General features: G+C 39.1%; 1 protein-coding gene across 1 annotated transcript in view; it reads right to left on the bottom strand.

The window, feature by feature from the left end:
- Window positions 1-5,899: 5,899 nt before the first annotated feature.
- MARCHF6 (membrane associated ring-CH-type finger 6) overlaps window positions 5,900-22,588 on the bottom strand; it is a 78,391-nt gene continuing 61,702 nt past the window's right edge. The window contains exons 23-26 of the mRNA XM_017496942.2: window positions 16,958-17,047; window positions 14,003-14,135; window positions 10,343-10,478; window positions 5,900-6,592 (exon numbers count right to left, since the gene is read on the bottom strand). Of these exons, the coding sequence (XP_017352431.1) occupies window positions 6,502-6,592; window positions 10,343-10,478; window positions 14,003-14,135; window positions 16,958-17,047 (450 nt within the window). The 3' untranslated portion in view covers window positions 5,900-6,501. The remainder of the gene's footprint in view (window positions 6,593-10,342; window positions 10,479-14,002; window positions 14,136-16,957; window positions 17,048-22,588) is intronic.

Raw genomic sequence — 22,588 nt, 5'->3', positions numbered from 1 at the left:
TTTTTTATGATTGTGCAATATTACTTCTGGGAATTCATCCTACATAAATACTATAAAAAGTAATATGTATAAAAACCTTTACTATACCATATAATTAAATGGGATAATTGTCTTCTGTAAAACAAATCATGGCCTGGCCACACAATGGTATGAAAAAAAGACACCCATGATATATAAAGTGACAAAAAGCATCTTGTCGAACAATCTGTGTAGTATGACACATTTATGGTGATAAATGATTCTGTGAATGTGTGTCTGGAAGCATATAACTAAACTATAACAGCAATTACTTATGGGAAATGAGACAGGGCTTTCAGGTTTTATTTTGGCCACATTATTTTGATTCTAAATTCATTATTTACTAACTTAGCAATACTATTGAGTACCAAATATTTGCCAGGGAAGTGTTCTGGAAATACAGTAATAATTGTTAAAAAAAAAAATCTTTGGAGCTTACATTCAAGTGGGTAAAATATGCAAATGTAAACAAAGGTAAACCATATGTTTAAAAGGACAAAAGAGAGCAGGGAGTACAAAATACAGCAGGGAGATGAGACAGGAATTCCCCAGTAGCTGCAGCTTTCAATAAGCCTCAGTAAGAATGACACTTGAGGAAAAATGAGGAGGCTGAAGAGCCTGAATGAACATTTGGGTATGGCAAATAGCAAGTGCAAAGGCCCTAAGGCCTGACCTGTTTTGGAAGCAGGGAGGACAGCGGAAGCAGGGTGAACACAGAGGTGATGGGTCACAGAAGGAAGGAAAGGGGTGCCCCATGGTTTGCCCAGCTTTGAAGGCTATTGTGGACTTTGAGTGTGATGGTAGTCTATTGGAGAGTTCTGAGGATTGGTGTGATCTGACTTGGATCGCAAGGAGAACATTCTGGATTCAATGTTGAAAATGAATGGAAAAAAGCAAAGGCAGAGGCAGCAAGCTCAGGAGAAACAGTAATTGAGACTTCTTTATGTAATCTAGATGCAAGTCATTTATCAGAAATGTTTTGCAAATATTTTCTGCCATATTACAGCTTGTCTTTTTGTTCTCTTAATGGTATCTTTCAAAGAGAAGTTTTCAATTTTGATAAAGTACAAGTTATCGATTTTTCCATCTTGGATTGTGCTTTTGGTGTTGGATCTAAGAAATCTTTGCCTAACCCAAGGCTGAACATGTTTTCCTTGTTGTCTTCTAGAAATTATAGTTTTGGGTTTTATGTCTAGAACTATAATCCATTTCGACTTTAATCTTTGCATGTGTTAAGATATGGGTCAATTTTTAATTTTGCATCTGATTACCCAATTATTCCAGCACCAGCTTTTCAAAACCTTTGCATCTTTGTCAAAAATCAGTTGTTCACATACATGCTGGGCTGTTTCTGGACTCTGTTCTGTTCCATCAGACCAACCTACAGCCAGCAGAAGGGACTGATCCCAAAAACATACGAGTGAATGAATGGGGGTACTGGGTATGAAGCTTCTCTTCTTTAGGTGTGTCCTAAAGAAGAGTTACTGAACAAACACTGAGAAGCAGAAAAACTCCAGCACTGCTACATATGTAAAGAGGTTTCAGAATAATTAAACAATGTAAAATGAGGCAAAAAAGGACTTCCATGCAGCATTTACATATGGGTGGTTTTGGAGAAGTGTGTAAGTAGAACGAGACAGAAGGCTGAAAGAGTAATGGTAGGGGGCTACATACACAGAACAGTGACTACGGAAGTGGCAAGGCCATCTCTCCCAGGTGAATCTTTCTGTGTTCCCCATGGCATTTTATTCATACCTCTGTAATACAATCTTTTGCTCATGTTTCTGTTCCACTTTGAGCTCCTTGAAGGGAGACATCGTACCTCATTCAACTATAGTACTAAGTACAGTGCTAGAAATAAAACGGACACCAAAATAAAAGCATTGGGGAGGGGAATGCTACCTTCTCAGCCCAGTTCTCCTTTATCACTGTGTGTTTGCAACAAGAGTAGCTAACTGTGATGTGGAAGGGGGAAATTGATGGCCATTTTCTGAACTTAAACATGCAATTTCCTTTGCTCAAAAATTTCAACTTCACAGACTAAGGATATGTATGATTCAAATAGCATTTCCTCTATCACCCCTGCATTTAAAGTAAATAAAAATGCATTTGGTTGGGGGAAAACAATCATGGAAAAAATGTTGAACCTAGAAACAAGGAAAAATCACAAAGTCTGTGAAGCAAAAGGATCTCCTCAGGGCACTCAGAAGGAAAAAAAAACATCATGCAAATCTCTCCTTTTTCTCTGGGATATATGGTGAAGTATGTAAAATGGATTTGATTGGTTTTACTTTAAGTATTCAGCTGAAAGACAACCTTAGCAAAACTCTTTCTGATCTCATAGCAGACATGCAGAAGTGGGCAGTATCTTGCCATCGCACAAAATGTGGGGTTTTCCTCTTCCCAGTGAGGAGTCTACAGCCCAAGTTGGGGAGACTGGACGGGAGGGATGTGTTCTCTGCAACTATACATTTAAACTTATTCATAAAGGGGAGGAGCCAGTCACATTTAACTGGAGTTATTTTTCTTTCCTATTAAAAACATCTAGATTATCTATGCGGGCTAACAATGCATAATTCTGCAATCTTAAAGCAATTTTGCAACAAGGCAAAAACAAAAAAAAACTAGACTACAACTAACATCCACTTTATTCAATTTTGTTCTCTCAACTTAGAAGGCAACGTCCCTATGACCATCAGAATATATGTACATAAAACTGATCTGGGTACCTAAGGTGTTTAATAGAAGATTAACTAAATGTGCTATCTAGCTTCTACAACAGTTATTCCTAGACCTCAGTCATAATATATTTTTTAAGGTACTACGACACTTTCATGAGGCACTCGTACAAAACAGGAATGAGAACATACATAGAGTGTCTTATCTTTACGTTGTACTAATGCCGAAGATATTGTCAGGAATTTTAAAGAAGCCCTTACTCATGATGGCTATTTTTAAAAATGGCACAGAACAGTAACAAGCTGAAAAGAAAACGTTTGATTGAGGGGACACCTTAAGTAAATATAAGACAGCTTAACCAAGAAAGTTAGCGAAATCTCCACAAATGAGACTTTTAATAATACTTCAGTGGTAAGACATTTTAGTTGTTTTTTTCTTGATGGCTGAATAATTAACAACCTAAAGGAGTATTTTAAACATATCTTTTAATTTTACAATGTAGAAAACTTCTCACATTAAGTAGAGAGCTTACTCAACCCTGAAAATGAAAAGAAGTAGCTAACTTGCCAAGTTTTAAAAGTGCCAGTGTTCTGTGGCACTACATTTTCCTGCATGTGTGCGTGTTCACGCACATTCGCAAACACAATACAATGTAGAAATGTCCAGTGTTTGTTTTGTTTTAAAAAGTCATCAATTCAACCTAAATTCAAGAATTACACTTTAATAGTGGCATTTTGCCAATACAGAAATGACGTATCTTGGATCAAATCATTTGAAGGAAAGTTATTACTTAAGGGAAAGAAAATACACAAGAATCCACAAGAATAACAGTTACATTAAATGTTGAAATAAAAATTATTTTTTGTTTACATCTGGAATTCAGATGGCCCATCCTCACTGTTTCTGCAGAGAACTAAGAGGGGGAAAAGAAAATCACCTAAATACATGGAGGTATTTTTTAAGGCTAGCTATATACAAACTCCACATTGGCATTTTTCTTCAGTCTTCATCTCAACTATTAAAGAGTTTAAAAATCAAACATAATTTACTAATGAACAACTGCACACTTCATATACTATGACCATTTGATAACCAGTACAACTAACCCCAAATGCTGATTTGTCCTCAATTTATAAATAGTAAAAATAAAACAAAAAGGTCTTTCCTAGTTAACTTTCTTGAAGGTTGTTTTAACCCAATATAAAATGAAGCAAAATTATACTATGATTTAAAAAAAAAAAATGTGAAGGCAGCAATACTAGCATTTTCTGAACTATGGGTTTTAAATATTTAAAAGACTCTTGATTAATATGAATAATAAAACCTGGATGCTGCCCAAGCAAATACTATGCCAGAAAATGCTTTCCCTATGAAAATACTTATCTCATTGAAAACAACAGGATATAACGTACAACTGAAAAACTAGGGGAGAATTCTTAAGTAAGACAATATAAATTACCTGCCAGTGAAACGGAGGGCAATTTTTTGGCCATTCATATTGGTTTTTTTTACAAAACATCTGATAAGATTCATTTACAATTCTGTAGGATTAAGAATTTTTAACCTTTTTAAGTACCTGCCTAGGATCTCTGTTAAAACAAGGTATGTTCCAATGACTTTACACCAAGATCCACAAATTCTTTGAAAATTAAAAAAAAAAAAAAATGAAATTTATCAAGTTGGCCAGACATGGTGGCTCACACCTGCTGTAATCCCAGCACTTTGGAAGGCCAAGTCAGGAGTTCAAGACCAGCCTGGCCAACATGGTGAAACCTCATCTCTACTAAAAATACTAAAATTAGCCAGGCAGGGTGGCGTGCACCTGTAGTACCAGCTACTCAGGAGGCTGAGGCAGGAGAACTGCTTGAACCTGGGAGGCAAAGGTTGCAGTGAGCCAGAATCGTGCCACTGCACTCCAGCCTGGGCAACAGAGTGAGACTCCGTTATAAAAAAAAAAAAAAAAAAAAATTATATAAAATCAAGTTATATGCCCAATTCAGTAATATTTTTCTCTCAAATAAAATAATTTACATTAGAAATACACCATGACAGGCAGCATTGTGTTTTAAAATCCTCTTACATTTTTATAGGCCTAAATTTCTGAGTAAAGGTGGGGTAACAAAGACCTTACCTTCAAATGAGAGAAACGGCTACTCCAAAGTGCCAAAGAGTGTTAACACTGAATCCTATGTCAAGCATTATTTCTGATACTGATGCTTTTAAAAATATATTTTAAAGTAATTACTTACCACTTAGGGGTAAAATTGCTGATGCATAAAACCACCAGAACACATTGCTCTTGATTTTGGTAGCTTATGTTTGGCTGACTTGCATATGTTAAAAATTCTCAGATTTTAGTTCATGGAGTTTAATACTATATGATAATTCTTTTACAGTTTCTGAAGACCTATGCTACATACTTCCTAAGAGACCTTCTAAATTATCATCCAAAAACAAATACTAAACTTCAATGTACCTCTAGCATTAAACACTTAGATCATGTACCCAACCATTCTATTTTTCTAAACTTCTAACTCGAAGCTTTGGTTATGAGGGAAAAAGTCTGTAAGGTTCAGTTCTCTGAGATTTTTCAAAAAGTTTCCAATGAAATAAATTCCTATGTTAAAAGGACACCTCGGCCAAGCTTCCTCCTTCTGGACAAATAATGAATTGGTTTTATTTGAAGTTTTATTCTGTAAACAAAAAGCTCTGGAAACTTTGGGATTTCCTGATGAAAAGCTCGGAGAAATGCACACGTAATCCTCACCCAGTGAGGCAAGACCAAATGTTCTAACCAGTCTTCTCCAATGCTGTCAGTCTAAGACCACGACCACATCTATACTTCACAAGCATCTCAGAAGTCCTAAATCCAGTAAGATGCAGTACAGTTGGTGATGTAGTTCTGAAAGATGTATGACCTTGCATGACAGTTGGCCACTGCTACGAAAAAGAGATAGTTGTGTGTGGAAAAGGGAGGATGGTGGCGGCGGGGGTGGGGATTGGGGAGTTGGGGAGCTACTGAAAATCTTTATTTGGACTTTTTTCTAAGTATAGACATGCCCCTAACAAGCACTGAAACCCAACTCCCAATGCTGATCACATCAGGAATATTAAATTACCAAATTAAAAATAATTTCCTCACCTAGCACAAGATACTATACAATATAACAAACACAGACACATGAAAAAATCAGGCAGTAGAAAATGTACAACAGCTTTGGTGTTATACAATATAACCTCGACAAACGACTAACAGTGAAGCATAAAGTTCATGTTTTCTTACCACAGACACTCCACTGCTGATTTCTACTTGTTTCCTTTTACGTTCTTGATAAGGTCTGAATAGCCAAGAAAGAATGAACGTACAGTTCCCTTAGAGAGAGCTGCTAGGAGCATCATGAACTGTGCTCCACAAGACGTCACTGAGAAGTCTTGCCTGTGCACTACTGCTCTGTGGCACGTTTCCTGTCAAGATCACAGCAGGTCCAAAATAAAGTGACAACTAGATTTAATAAATTAATATACATTTTGTTTAAAGATGTACAATGCACATTCTGTTTAATCCAAGGTTTTAGGGTATCAAGGAACTTCTATTTACACATATACAAATCTCAGACAGCAGTAATGTCAGAAATGCAGGGAAGAGCAGCAGAGCCTTACACCACTGCTCTCTGAATGCTGAGAACAAAAGTCAAATACATTTAACTTAAAAACGCTGAGAGATCACTGGGAAAAATCTCCAAGGAGAGAAGTCCACAAAAAAGGACACGAAAAGGAGAAGGTCAAGTTGCTGAGACAACCACTTTATTCTTGGGATGACTGTGGAGGTGGTGGAGATGAGCCTTGTTTGCCAGATTTCCGTTCGTAGTTCACAAGTCGTTGCCCCACAAGGTATCTAGATTGCAAAAACAAAGTGGTTACTCTCTTCTATGAACTTACAGAGTAAAACATTCTTATGTCTTTTTTAATCTAACTCCTACTTAAAACCCATCAATGGTTGGGTGAGCCAAAGGGAGTCATGAGTGAACAACTGTGTAAGGGCCGGCATGTCTAGCTGGGTATGGGTTTGCAGGAAGCTGCAGGAGCAGCAAAGGCTGGAAGGCTTCCAATGCTGTGCAATGGAGGACATGATTCAGTCAGTGGTTTAGGGGGTTCTTATCAACTCAGACACTTGGAGACCAGGAGGAATACAGTAAACTTATGCAGTGAATTTATCTGTTAAGGTTCAGATTTTATAAAACAACTTAATGGGCAGATCTAAGGAGGTGGACTGAAAACAAGACCATCAGAAAGCTGGGAAAGGGCTGGGCAAGGTGGCTCACACCTGTAATCCCAGCACTTTAGGAGGCTGAGGTGGGCAGATCACCTGAGATCAGGAGTTTGAGAGCAGACTGGCCAACATGGTGAAACCTCATCTCTACTAAAAACACAAAAAATTAGCCGGGCATGTTGGCACGTGCCTGTAGCCCCAGCTACTATGGAGGCTGAGACAGGAAAATTGCTTAAACCTAGGAGGTGGAGGTTGCAGTGAGCTGAGATTGCACCACTGCACTCCAGCCTGGGTGACAGAGTGTGACTCCATCTCAAGGGGAAAAAAAAAAGGAAGAGACAAAAAGTAAAACCAGAAGCTCTTGTTACAAAAAAGGAAGGAGAAATCAAAGGACAGATTTCAGTGAAGTCAAAGGGAAGATGGCATGGCACTGAGTGTGGGTGACAGGAGGTAGGAGAACATGGTTCAACAACAGAATGGCAAGTGTTACGTATGTGGTGAAAGGAGAAGGCAATGGCAAAGCCTGCAGGGCTGTAGAAACAAGGCAGATGTTACTGTGGATGGAGCGACAGGGCTGGAGATCCCGCTCAAGGAGACAGACATCTCCAATGCCAGGGAAGGGCGACAGCTGCATAGAAGGCTCACTGAGGGGCTGCCTCACTTAATGTGAGCAGATGGCTTACAGGCTAACCCCTAGAGACCAGCAGTGACAAAGCTGGATGGCAACAAACTGTAGGTGGCTGGGCACAAGTGTTAAGGGCACTCGTTTGGAGGCAGGGATATAGATCCAGGAGAATGTCCAGTAAAGCCCCCAGAGTTGTTAAGGAGACTGAGGGAAAGTGAAGCCTGCACATGACAGGCTGCCAGGGAGCTTTCCTCCATCCCCTTCCTCCATTTAATCATCAGTGAAACGAGAACGATAGTCCCATGCTGCAGTGTTGTTTTAAGAAAGGGAAAGTGTATGAAACCCGGCAACAAAGGCTTAGCATGTTTTAAGGGGTCACCGTGGAATTCTTACTTTTCACCATTACCTTCTCTACCCTGACTTTCATCTATCGCTTTTCTGTAAATGTACACAAGCCTACGGAAATATTTTGGCAGTTTATGTACAGTATCTTAATATATCACTTTTTAAAAAGTATGGAAATCTTACTGCTTCTTTATCTATAATGTCACTGTTTTATTCCTTTTCTTTTGTCTTACCTTCTTCTCTTAACCATTCCTTACCCTACTGTTTCCCAACCAACCATTTTTTTTTTTTTTTAAACTTTGAGGATTTTGTAAATGTTTAAAACAGTGAAGGCTGAGCAGTATCTAATAAAATATACACAGCACTACATGGCAAGTGTTACGTATGTGATGAAAGAAGGCAATGGCAAAGCCTGCAGGGCTGTAGAAACAAGGCAGATGTTACTGTGGTTGGAGCGACAGGGCTGGAGATCCTGCTCAAGGAGACAGACATCTCCAATGCCAGGGAAGGGCGACAGCTGCATAGAAGGCTCACTGAGGGGCTGGTACATAGTAATGACAAAATATCAACACACACAAAGAATATGGTCAGCATTGTGGCAATGACAAAATAAGTAAATAAAAAGCATACAGAAACAAAGTTAACTAAATTGTACAAGTCCAAAAAGTAACTCAATGGCAGAGAAAGAAGACTCTGAACCCAACTCCCTCTCTTCCACCACCACTCTCTCACACACAAGCCTACCACACACACACGCACGCGCGCTCACTCTCTCTCAGCACCTCCTATAGACCAAACACTATGCTAAAGAGTACATAGACCTTAGCTTTCTAAAAAACAAAACCTAATGCTTCAAGGCTTAGCTTTCTAAAAAAAAACCAAACAAACAAAAAAGTACATATACAACAGCAGACAAGACATGCCCTCACCAAAGGCTACAGTTCAACACTTTTCTGCATGAAGGAATATATGGGAAAAGAGGAAAGAGGACACTGGGCTACAGGAAAAAGCAGAAGATAAAACATGAGAAATAACAGGTCAATGGGAATAGACCCCTGGCAAAGGCCGAGAAGGACAGGGTACAGAAAGGCAGGAAGAAACAGGCAGAAACTTCCCTGACGGCATGTCTTGCTTGTCATTCTGTTTGCAGTAACATACTTCTCTGCCAAAAAGTTAAGAGCTAAAAGTTGATTTTCATCATTGGAAAGACACTTCCTCTTCTTTCAGCTGACAGTCCTTGGTACTCTGACTGCCGAAGTATACGTGTATTTTTTACTGTCAGTAAATGCTTTGGAGAAGTCTTGAACACTATAAATTTCATTCTCAAAAATATTACTCCTCAGAGTAAATAAGGTAACTCTATAATTTGTTGTGCAAAGGGGGACAAGCACAAGTAAAAGGGGGTACTGTTCATAATGACACAGAGGCAGCAGGTGTAAACTGGGACTCTCTTGGCCAACCGAGATGAATAACAATAAACTCACTTTTTCTGCTACACCCCATTGAAGCAGATCATTCAGCTAACAGGACAGGAAAGGTCAAATATTACCCCAGAAAGGTGTTTTCCTGTGCTTTCCTCAAACTCTCACTGAGATCAAGTGACAGAGTTTTCAATGGTTTCTTCAAGACAGAGAGTCCTACAACATTTTTATGGCAACCCTCAAGCCTCTCTGTGCAACCTCAGAGGCCCTGCATAAGCAAGAGGGGCTTACGCAGGCACTGCTGGTTTGTAATGCAGGCTTATTTTTATCTAAACTATTTAATATACTGTCAGACCAAAACATTTGAAAACTAAAAAACTATTTGGAATAGGCATTAAAAAATCTCCCGGCCAGGTGTGGTGGCTCACACCTGTAATCCCAACACTTTGGGAGGCTGAGGTGAGCGGATTATGAGGTCAGGAGATCGAGACCGACCTGGCCAACATGGTGAAACCCTATCTCTACTAAAAATGCAAAAATTAGCTAGGCGTGGTGACACACACCTATAATCCCAGCTACTCAGGAGGCTGAGGCAGGAGAATCGCTTGAACCCGGGAGGCAGAGGTTGCAGCAAGCAGAGATCATGCCACTACACTCCAGCCTGGCGACAGAGCAAGACTGCGTCTCAAAAACAAAACGAAACAAACAAAAAAACCCAAAAAAACCTCCCTCTCCAAAATAGTTTCTCCCAGTCTTTTCCAGCTCCATAAATGACAACTCCATATTCCCTCCCTGTTGTTTGGACCAATTAAGTCCTTGATTCCACTCTCCTTTACATCTTACACCTAATCTGTCAGGAAATCTTGCTAATCCCACCTCCAAGTATATCCAGAATCTGAGCACATTTCTCTCCCATGATTTGTCACATCAGACACATAAATTAAGAACTGAAAACACAAGAGATGAATAGAACACCAGACTTACTTGTCATTTTTAATATGTTCATAAAGGCGCTTAAACTGGCGGACTTGGAAGGATAAGATTGCCATCAATACCACAACCATCAGTAAAAATGGATAAATCCGCCGATGGACTAAGTTTTGCATTTCTGCAGTAACACCTAGAAAGCCAAAAAAGAAAAACTTTAAGTGTATGTGAAGTAACAGTGACATGAAACATAAACACATCCTTCTTCTGGGAAGAATGGACTGGGGTAGACAAGCTTTCTAAGCCTCAGGTCTGTTGACTTTCTACAATCTGTGTGGGTCATGAGACCTTTCTGACACCCACCTTTCTCAGTCGTAAAACAAGGAGGCCAGGCATGGTAGCTCATACCTCTAATCTCAGCACTTTGGGAGGCCAAGGCGGGTGGATCACTTGAGGTCAGGAGTTCTAGACCAACCTGGCCAAGATGGCAAAACCCTGTCTCTACCAAAAAATATTAAAATTAGCCAGATGTGGTGGTGTTTGCCTATAGAGCCAGCTACTCGGGAGGCTGAGGTGGGAGAATCGCTTGAACCTGGAAGGTGGAGGTTGCAGGGAGCTAAGATCACGCCACTGCATTCCAACCTGGGCAAGAGAGTGAGACCCTGCCTCAAACAACAAACAAACAAAAAAGGAACCGGATGAGATTACTTATCAGGCTCCATAAGCAGTAGTGTCATTTATACATTTCAACTGCATCATGGTTTAAAGAGACAAAAAACCAAAACTGTGCTTATATAATAAAAAATATTCTTAAACTTTTAGAACACACATGTATTTGTTTTTCTGTATTTAACCCATGAGTTTTAACACTTCTTGGCAGAGGGAGTTGGGGGCTTTAAAATCAGAGCAAGTATTTTCAAAAAAAAAAAATCAGAAAATTAATACCCTCAGGTGGATTATTCGAAACACCACAACAGGGTGCTGTGCATAAGCTCTGGAGCTGAGCTTGAATTTGAATGCTGCTCTTACCCTTAAAAACTAGACTTTGGGGTAAGACTATCAATCTCTAAAAACCTCAATTTCCCATTTCTAAAATAGAGTTGATAAAACATATTCAAAAGCTACCCTAAGAATAACATGGAAGAATTACATAAAGCATCTAAACAGGGCAAAACAAGTACTAACATTTTTCATTTGCCACTCTTTTTCCCTTCCAAAGACTTTCCAGAAAGGCTCACAATAAATTTTTTTCATTTTTTTTTTTTTTTTTATTTTAGTCAAGCAGTTCACCATTACAATGTTTTTTATGGGAAACAATTTGTATAATGAAGAATTCATTTCTAGTACAAATAAGCATCATTTTTTTTGCTATGGCAAATCAACACAACAAAATTTCTAAAAATGAAAATATGAAGGACTGGTTTGGAAATCCAAATTCTTAAGTCTACGTACTATTAATGGGCAGAACATAATATATACCAATGAGAATTAAAAAAGAAAACAGGGCATTCCTATTCTAGACAAAACCAGTAAATAGTCAAAATGATTTAATTTTAATAACGTATTCAACTAATAAGCAATGGGCTGGGCTTGGTGGCTCGTGCCTGTAATCCCAGCACTTTGGGAGGCCAAGATAGGTGGATCACCCGAGTTGAGAAGTTCAAGACCAGCCTGGCCAATATGGTGAAACCCCATATTTGGTGAAACTCTACCAAAAATTCAAAAATTAGCTGGGCATGGTGGCGCACGCCTGTAGTTCCAGCTACTCAAAAGGCTGAGGCAGGGGAATCGTGTGAACCTGGGAGGTGGAGGTTGCAGAGAGCCGAAACTGCACCACTGTACTCCAGCCTGGGCGACAGAGCGAGATTCCATCTCTCAGAACAAAACTAAACAAAAATAATAAGCAATGAGCTCTGAAATACATTTTCCATGTTTATTTTAATATGGTATTTATGATACTGGGCATAGTCACAATTCAAGCCAAGTAAAAGCCTTGAAGTTTCTACTTAGAAGGAACTAGGAAACGATGCAGTTTGCACACTGTGGGTCCTCCGATTAACTGTTCCGTTTCCCATGCCACCCTGCAGACTGAGGGATACATTGCTTAGCTTCTGTCTATACAAACCTGCATTTAGCAATTTTTTTTTAAGAGACAGGGTCTTGCTCTGTTGGCTGGGCTAGACTGGAATGGCACAATCTGTATCCCTGAACTCCTGTGTTCAAATGATCCTCCTGCCTAAGCCCCCAGAGCAGCTGAGATTACAGGCATGCGCCACCACCCCCAGCTAATATATTTAATTTTTTTTTTTTAGAGACTGGGTCTCACCATGTTGCTCAGGCAAGTCTTGAATTCCTGGCCTCAAGCAGCCTCCCACCTCAGCCTCCCAAGTAGCTGGGATTATAGGTACAAGCCTAATATCTTTACTGGCTGAGAAGCAATGAGGCTGTTAGAAGCCAAACCAGTGGCCAAAGGTAAAGAAAGGCAAACACAAAAAGGGCTTCCAAGGGGCTGGAAAAGTTCTATTTCTTGACCTAGTAAGGTAACATACAATTATACATGTTACACTGCAAAAAAGTTTGGTTGTGTTTTTTTTAAGCTGTTCTCTCATGGTTAAAGGGAGGAGGGGGCATTTCTGGCAGATGGATAAGACAAATCAAAGTGTGGAGATAGGCATGGGAGAAGAGGACATGGTGTGTTTTATAAGAGGCCATTCCACGGCTGTTTAATCAAACTCAAGAGTATATGACTTAGAGTGAGGAAAAAAGTAAGGTCAAACTGAAGCCCACATCAATGCAAATGAGAAGCCTTGTAAACTATGCCAAAAGGTTGGACTGTATTAAAGGCCACAGAGGGACCAATGAAAAAATGTTCACCAAAGAGGTACAATGAGATACATTCTTTTGAAAGGTCATTGTGCCCAGTGTGGAGAAGTAATTAGTGGTAGCAGGTTCAAAGCTAGGAAACCAGATAGGAAGGTGTCATAGTTAAGGTAGGAGATGAATGACTCAACAAGTCAGGAGCAAAGGCACCAGAGAGAAGAGACCAGATTGCTCAGGGAAGAATGAGACACCTGGAGACCATATGGACATGGAGGACAGAATAAGGTGACATGGATAGTCTTCAAGGTTTCTGACTTAAACATTGTTGGATGATAAAGTTTGTGACTGAGAGATGGAATTCTGGAGAAGAAAAAGATTTGGAAAGAAAAGTCTCTGCTTATAATTTTGAAAATATGCTAGGTTTAAGGAGCTATGAGGATTTTTCAGTACACAATCAACAAGACAGTATATTTCCAAGTATAAACATGCTGCACATTAGCATCTCCTCTTTGAGTCTCCTTTTATGCCCAAGAATATTTTTTAAAAATTAAATATAATAACACTGTTACTTAATTTTACAAGTATATGATCACAGCACTTCTAGTCAGGAGACAACAACTTGAAGGAAATCTGATCCTGCCTATTTTATAAAGCATGTACATTACAAATTTTATCACCTGCTAGAGAAAAGAACTGTACCAAAGAGCTTTATGATCGTCTAATCTTACCCAGAGTAGTCAAATCTAAGAAAAGTGGTATTTTGAAATCACTGTTTTAGCTGGATTCATGTTTACAAATAAAGCATATGAAGTGAGACATCCTTTTTACTGGGGGTGAAAAGAATGTTCAATGTTAATAAAAGTGCTCCTTCAAGGCTCCACAACCAGCATTACATACCTAGTAAAGGAACAACACCAGAAGCTATGACATAAGGTACACACAGGGAAAGCAACAGCACAGAAATCACTGGAGCTGCCAGTTTACGAACAATATAGTGAAGGTCAATGTTCCGGATGCCATTTGCGTAAACCTGAAACATTACAAAAAAACAGTTAGAACAAAAACACAAGACAAATTCCTCCAAGTTATTAGAGCAATCTCTAATGAATCCATACAACTAAATCTGCCAACCCAAAAAGAGTCAAACTGTTTACTTTTTCTAAAGTCAAGGCAAATTCTGGTATACCAATATAAGCATGGTGCCCATGAGTTTCTAAAGAAATGTATTTACCCACTAACACTTTGCAGTTAGCTCTGCTAAATGATGAAATAAGATACTAACCTAGAATAATTTATACCTACTTGCACTATACAATACCAGATGACATTCAGTGTTATTCACTGAAGACCACGTAGCTTGAAGTAACTTCATACATCTTATGTAAAAAAAATGTAATATGTAATGTTGTATTATACAATATTGCATTCATTTTTTCTGAGTATGACAAGAAAACACTGAAGCAGGAAACGTTTCTGAAAAGCTTGCATAAATCAAATTTTAACAAATCAAAAGGTATTTTATTTAAAAATTTAGTATGAAAGAATTCTATAGTGAATATAAAAAAAGAAAGTCCAAGAATTACTAGAATGTTTCCATCATCTTATCCAGAAAACTACAAAAGTACTGCAGAGGAAAGAATGGATGGAAATGGGAAAGCCTTGGAAACAGAAATTTAGATGGCATGCAGACAGAGATGAGGCAGAAGAATGCTGTTTAACCTTTTAAAGCCATATTTCCATTCCCAAAGACACCCAGCTAACCCAAATGCATTTTAATCAATGAAGCAAGGCATCCCAGTGTTTCCCAACCATTTCCAACCATTTTAAATTTATAGAGACACGTACACATGTAAGAGAAAATAATGAATAAGAGAACAAAATATTTAGAAGATCAATGATATTCCACAGCCTCTAGTATGAATAAACCTCATCTCCACACTCCTTTTACAAGGGCAGAGTTTAACCTGGTGACTCTAGAGTGGACTGGCCTGCATTCTGATCCTGCCCATACTCTAGAGACACACACAAACACACAGCAATTCTCTGGCTCCCCTACCTCCCATCCCTAAGAATCAAAATCTTGAGGTACAGGCACTTTCTGAATGAATTTTCTTGAGCACGCTTGACTAAGAACTATTGTCTTTACTTCTCATACCTCAAAAAGAGGTGTACTTTACTGTTGGAGAACTGTAACGTCTTATTTATGGGGCACTGGCCTAAGAATAAAAGGGGTCCCCACAAGTACATTTGGCTAGATAACTAAAGTGTAAAGAAGTACCAAAATGTTATTTTGGCTGTTTGGGACAGAAATTTTCCTTAAATGAATTACCATACTTCCTAGTCTTATTATCGGAATGCTACAGTACAATCGACCTTTTCCAAGGTATTGCCACAACAAATTATCTGGCAGTTCTGTAATACAATAATAGTCTTAGGTACTATATAGCTAGGTCAATCCAAAACAGCTCTCCTTTGTAATCTATTTTTTCCTCTGCCTTTTATTACCTCGAGCAATAACCTTCCCCTCACCCCCAATGTACTATAGGCTTAGAAACATCAGTATCAAGCTTCACCAGAAAAAAACACATATTATCATTTTGTCTCCACTATGGACAGAGTTCTAGATACTATAAGCTACCAGTTAACCTTCAGATAAAGGATGGCTTAAACGTGGTTGATGAAAATTCATGGGAGTATAGAAGACCACAATATGTCACCCTAAAAATATGCCTCCTTGGCATAGGGATTGTTTTGAGCTGAAGGCAACTAAGAAAGAGTAGATGCAGGAAAACTTTCTGTCCATCCTCTATTGCCTAGAAGCAGGATATAAATGTATAAAGATAAAAGGAGCCCATCCCACCTCCCTCTACCAGTGAGGACAAAGGCTACCCACTGAAGAGAGCTTCAGACCTTTCCGGGCCTCTAGATGGCACCAGAGGAATCTACACTGCCAAGTTTGACTAAGGAGCAGCACCTGCCATTTGAGAAGCAGTGAGATTGTGAGAAGCATTTGCCACCCGTACAGACTCAAAGTCCTTTTCCTTTATCTTGTCACTTCTCTAAAAACTTATTGTTCTTTGTTGAAGATTAGCTGAACTTCAAAGCCACCTCTTTGAAATTACTCGCTTCCTGGGTATCTCCGTATCTCCATGTATATATGTACATGTATCTCCATGTACATATAGGAAAGGCAAGTAGCTTAAGGTCATAAACGGAGAAAAAGCAAGCTATTTCTTCAAAAACTTGGGAGTTTAATGCAAAACATTAAAAACACCACACTGCACATACCTGTCTACAGCTTGTACTTTCCCCCAACTCAGAAACATGCCTGGGAGCTATCACTATCAAAACAAATAACTCTACTTCATTTTTCCAACTGCTGCCATTCTCTACTGGTGGACATCTGGATCACTTCTCATTTTTTGCCATGATAAAAAATGATGTATTTGCAGAAACAGCCCTGCTCATGCCTTCTGCATATATGCAGTAGATTCTCAGGTCAAACTGCTGAGTCATAATATATAAGCATTTTTAAACTTTTGATGGTTACCAAAGAATTCTCTAAGGTGATGATGTCATATATGACATATGTACATTAATAAACTTTTGTTTTTCTGTTGTTAGAGTTTTATTACAGGGCTCCATTTTAACTAAGAAAACAAGGGTTGAGGACAAAATTATTTTCCTCCCCTACAGTGGTAAAACAAAACTGCCATCTTAAAAAAGTTATATATGCCCATTAAACAAACGTAGAAAATTCAGCAAAGTAGGAAGAAATAAGAGGTATATCCGCCAAACATAAACACACAATTCCAGAATGTCTTTCCTAAAAACTTTTTTGATTTTGCTTACCTGTTCAATTACAGTTTTCAACCACCACTGAGGACCCATCAATGTTATAGCGGCAATGATTTTAGCATGCAGGACTCCAAGTGCCCAGTCCTACAGCAAAAAAAACATTTAACAGATTTCTATTGTTTTTTAATCATAAACCCAGCAGATAAGCTGTATAATTTTCTTACATTATTTCACATCAAAATAGAAGTTCTACAGGATTGAAAACAATTTTACAAAAGAATAACATATACTGAAAACCCAGAGAATATTTTTTCTCCAACAGCTGAAATTCAATGTTTCCATAAAAAATCATTCTTCTACCTTTTAAAAATCTATATGGTTTTCCCAAGAATTAGAAAAAAGTCTGGACATTAATGGAGATCTCAAAAAGCAAATAAAATAAATGCCAAGATTTTATTTCAAACTATCTTTAGGCGATTTCATTGGTTTCAACTGAGCTCATTTATGTCAAATTAAGACTGTGGTGCAATGTTTGGCCATTCTAAAGGCTTACAGATAGCATCTAGCTTGAAGCATTTGTGGTTCTACTGGGGAACTGTTACTAGGTTCCTCCTCATGGTGCAATGAACTCTTGGCCTGCCCACTTTCCAACTCTCCACCAGGCAGTCAGAGAGAGGACTACCTCCTCCCTCCCCATCACACCCTCTCCTAACCACCAAGTATCTCTTTAAATGCAAATGAAATCATGAATGTAAACTTCCCTGCTTAACAACCCTGAAGTCCTTATTAGCAAGGCACACAGAACCCTTTATAACCTGGTCTCTATCTAGCTTATTTAAAAAAAGAAAGAAACCACATGTGACATTTAGACTTATTCTTACATAAAACCAACATCCTTACAGAGAAGACTGGAGTCCTTTAGGACCTATCTTAAATCCTGATCCCTCCCCAGTAATAACTACTATTAGTTTTGAGTACATACCAACCATGATTTTCCCCATGCATTTGTCTGTCATATATATAGCTGGGATATAGTCATCAATATCCCATAAAAAATATTTAGTATCATTTTTATACAGACTTTGCTCAGGCTGTTAATTCTCCTCTTCACTGTCTACCATCCCATCTTGAGGCCAATGTTCCCATTTCTTTACTGGTTTGATTGGTTAGTCTTCTAAGGATCTTCTTCAAATGGGGTGAGAGGTTGATACACACACTGAATTCTTGAATACCCTCAAATATCAATCTTCATCCTGATAAGTGAACAGCTAAATGATTTTTTGTCTGGGTAGAGGAAGCTTGATTTTTGTCGCTTTTATCTCAGCTGTCTACAAATTCTCTAATATCTTATGATTTTCAGTGCTATAGAAAATAAGTCCAATGACAGTGTGGTTTGTTTTGAAGACTGTATACTCAAATAAGTGTTTTTCTCTTGAATTCAATCTTACCAAATCTGGTGAGCCCTTTCAACCTATGGAATCAGATCTTTCTTCAATTCAGTTAAATTTTCTCCTAGTTTCATTTCAACGCTGCCTTACATTTGCTCCTTCTGGAACCCCCATTATCAGTACGCTGTCTCCTAGATGTTTCCTCCAAAACCCTTCTCTTTCTCCTCAATTTCCTCTTCCATTTTGCTCAGTGCTTCGCATTAATAATCTTCAAGGCCTCCACGCCAAGGCCAGTGGTGACTGTCCACATCTTTTTTCACTACTAGATTTGTCTGAAATCCATGTCATACAGCTCCACAACTGCGTTCTGCTTTACAGCTGCTGTTCATGTGTGCGTGTGAACATATTGCACTCGGTGTCCTGTGTGTTTGCTCTTCTCTGTGGAAGCTCATGGCCCTGCAAGCAGTTCTCTGTCAAACTGGCTTCTGTTCTGACTGCTCAGCCTTAACTTCCTTTCTGTGGCTGCTGAGTCTCTTGCATATAAAGAACTTGTTATAATTTCCTCTGCAGCCTCGAAGAGGCTTGTGCCTGGCTGAGAATATCCTAAAGGGCTTCAAAAGGATCTTTTACCTCTTCAGGCCTTTAGAATGACTGTCCAAGCAGTCTCCTACTGAGGAATATGGAGAAAGCTTCCCTGCTTTTTCTACACCCTTCCAGGCTCATGGGCAGAGAAGATGCAACCTACCAATTCAGCTTTCCCTTGGCCTTTTGGGAGTCCGGCAGACACACAAATGAAATTGTTTACCCAAAGAGGTCCACGATCACTGTGATTCACGCCCTCTAAAACCCCACTGCTTTGCAGTCCTTTCTCACCAGACAAGACACACCATACTAGCTCCTCTGCTAGAATTCCAAGTGAGCCCACTATCTCACAGAGCTGCAGCCACTTGCTGCAGGAAAGACAAGTAGTTTAAAGTAATGAACGGAGAAGAAACAAGCTGTTTCTTCAAAAACTTGGGGGTTAAATGCAAAACATTAAGGACAGTACACTGCACATATCTGTCTATAGCTGTGTTTTCCTCCCACTCAGAAACATGCGTGGGAGTTATCAATATCAAAACAAATAACTCTTCATTTTTTTAACTGCTACATTGATAGTCCACATTTTATTTGGCCATTCTCTACTGGTAGACATCTGGATCGCTTCTCATTTTTTGCCATTATAAAAAACGATGTATTTGCAGAAACAGCCTTGCTCATGCCTCCTGCATACATGCAGTAGATTCTGAAACGTCAACTGCTGAGTCATAATATACAAGCATTTTTAAACTTTGATATTACCGAAGAATTCTCTAAGGTGATGATGATTTCACAGGCAATGCTGAGTACTATAAAGACCACCAAAAATACAAGTATAACTAGAACAAGTTGCATTTATTTCTCATTGCAACAGGGGAGTAACATGCTTGGAGAACTTGGGGCCCCTCAGTAAGAGTGTGCTAGAAAGGGCTTATTATAGGATTTCAGCTTGTGTTGGGAATCTGAGGGAGGATTTACGGAAGCAGGAATTTGTTCTGTATCAGATGCTATTAGAAAACAGAGCAATCTGTGAATGGTTATCTTAATAAATGAATCTTATCTAGAAAATGAGGCAGAAGCTAAAACTGTAATTGGTAATTAAGCAGTAGCCAATCATGTTAGCCAGTAAGGGGGAATGTTTGGTCATTTTTGTGGTTTGAATAATGCTCACGTTCTGTCTGTCTTCAGACACGACTGCAGAGGGCCTTGCTTTTGTTGTCCTCTATCATGATCAGAGTGACAGGGTATGATGTCATGGCTGCTTTGCCTTTTTCAGGGCTGCATACTGTATAACATTAAAAGGCAGATAGCATCTGCGTCTCATTTGCAGCAACACTGTGCTTGATCACTGACTGGGTTAGGGTATTGTCAGCCTGACCCCTTCGCTTGTTGTGTGTTTCCCTTTGAGCCATCAAGTAATCCATAAGGGGACACTTTGCCACCATGCAAACAATCACTTCTACATTGCAATGATATCATAACATAACTGCAAATTCTTTTACCATCATGTGGAAGGGGGTCTATGGCCTCTTTCCTTGAATCTTAGCCAACATTTGTTACTTGCTTATACTCAGTAAAATGTAGTGAACAGCCATGCTATAGGGCTTCTGACATGGGGTCATAAAAGATGATGCAGCTTCTTGCTTGTGGGGTCACTCATTCCCCTGAACTACAACGTAAGAAGCCCAAGTACCTTGAGGTTACTGAGCTATGAAGGAGGAGCTCCAGTCAACGGCCCCAGATAAGTAGCAACCAACAACAAGCATCAACTCTCACACTGTTGAGTGATCACACCTCCAAATGATTCCAGCCATAACTGTCAAATCATTCCCAGCCATTGAATCTTCCCAGCTGAGGCCCCAGATATTACTGAGCAGAGACAAACCAATATGCAGTCTTAATATCTGACTCATAGACTACTGACAAAAGTAAAATGGTTGTTTTAAGCCATAAAGTTGTGGGATAACTTGTTACGCAGCAACAGCAACTGAAGATCAATCATTCATCTGTTGGGGCCAGCATTCATTAACAATCCTTGCTAGAATCAATTATTTTGTTAGGTATTACAAAATAGTATTTTTCTAATAGTGTTAATCTCTCTACCTTTGTTTGCTGGCATTTTTCTGTAAAAACAAGATAGCTCTTTCCTTCAATTACGGATACTATTTGACTACCCTGGAATAAGGCTCTTACAGAAAGGCGTAACATATGCTTAATTAGATCCTCCTTAACTTACAATGATGTTAGGTCCTAATAAACCCATCTTAAATTGAAAACACTGTTAAGTCAAAAATGCATTTAATACATCTAACCTATAGAACATCATAGCTTAGTCCAGCCTATCTCAAATCTGCTCAGAGCACTTACATTAGCCTACATTTGGGCAAAAGCTTCTAACACAAAACCTATTTTATTTCTTGCCTTGTTGTGTAACTGAGGCCTAACCAAGTCTATTTTATAATTACGTAGTGAATATCTCCTGCAATTTACTGAATACTGTACTGAAAGTGAAAAACAGAATAGCTATATGAGTACTCAAAGTACAGTTTCTACTGAATGTGTATCGCTTTTAACCATCAAAAAGTTAAAAAGTCACAAATCAAAACAGAAGTCAGGTCTGTACTTCTCTGTGTTACTCATTTCTCACCTATTGTAGTCTATGAGCCAGACAGCCTACACAGGAGGCAGTTTCCCACATATGCATGCCATGTCTCACTCCAGGTCTGCCTGTCGGTGCCCTCGTGGAATATACTTCATTTCCTACCCACTTCTCTGTACTCCACTAGTTAGGTTGGCTTAGACATTATCTCCTACAGGAAACCATACCTGAAACTCCCAAAGCTAGGTTAAATACCTCTCCTACACAATGCCATGGTTCCTTGTGCTTCCTCTAATCACACCACACAACACCTGTGTACCTGTCTAGCTTTCCCACCAGAGTGTAAATTCCTCAGGAAATTCTGCACTAGCCTCATTTTCATCTGGGTGATACAATATAGGGTGTGGGTACACTTAAAAGCACTTAAATAAAATTTTCTGGTAAAATGAAGTTTGTGGCATTCTCCAATTGGAGAGCAGAAAAAGGGAAATACGGCTCAAATAATTTTCATTTTCTGAAAAATCCACTGCAATACACTGAGAGAGAAAAACAAAGCTAAAAGGCCTTTGAATGACTCAAGTCAATGCCTAGCTCTTTCCCCCCCAATACCTACTAAGAACTTGAGATCTTAATTCTATAATATTAAAAACCTCAGACTCAAATAGAATAGAAAAGTTCAATTTCTTTTTCCATGAGCTTTAAGACCTTTGCTGTGACTTACATGGTTTCCCTCGGGATGCTCTTAGGTTTTTCTTTGTTTGTCTTAAGACAGGGTCTCACTCTGTCACCCAGCCTGGAGTGCAGTAGCATTACCTCAGCTCACTGCAACCTTGGCCTCCCAGGCACAAGCGATCCTCTCACTCAGCCTCTTGAGTAGCTGGAACCACAGGCCCACACCACCACAGTTGGCTAGTTTTTTGTATTTTTGGTAGAGACAGGGTTTCACCATGTTGTCCAGGCTAGCCTTGAACTCCTGAGCTCCGGTGATCCACCTGCCTTGGCCTCCCAAAGTCCTGGGATTATAGGTGTGAGTCACCACACTCAACCAGAATACTCTTTTTAATGAATCTGTGACTTTGTGAGAAAACACGCTATAATAATTCAAAAGTATTAAAGCCT

The sequence above is a fragment of the Cebus imitator genome, unplaced genomic scaffold (genome assembly GCF_001604975.1).
Source record: "Cebus imitator isolate Cc_AM_T3 unplaced genomic scaffold, Cebus_imitator-1.0 Scaffold226, whole genome shotgun sequence".
NCBI classification, from domain to species: Eukaryota; Metazoa; Chordata; class Mammalia; order Primates; family Cebidae; genus Cebus; species Cebus imitator.
This window is presented reverse-complemented; position numbering and strand designations above follow the sequence as displayed.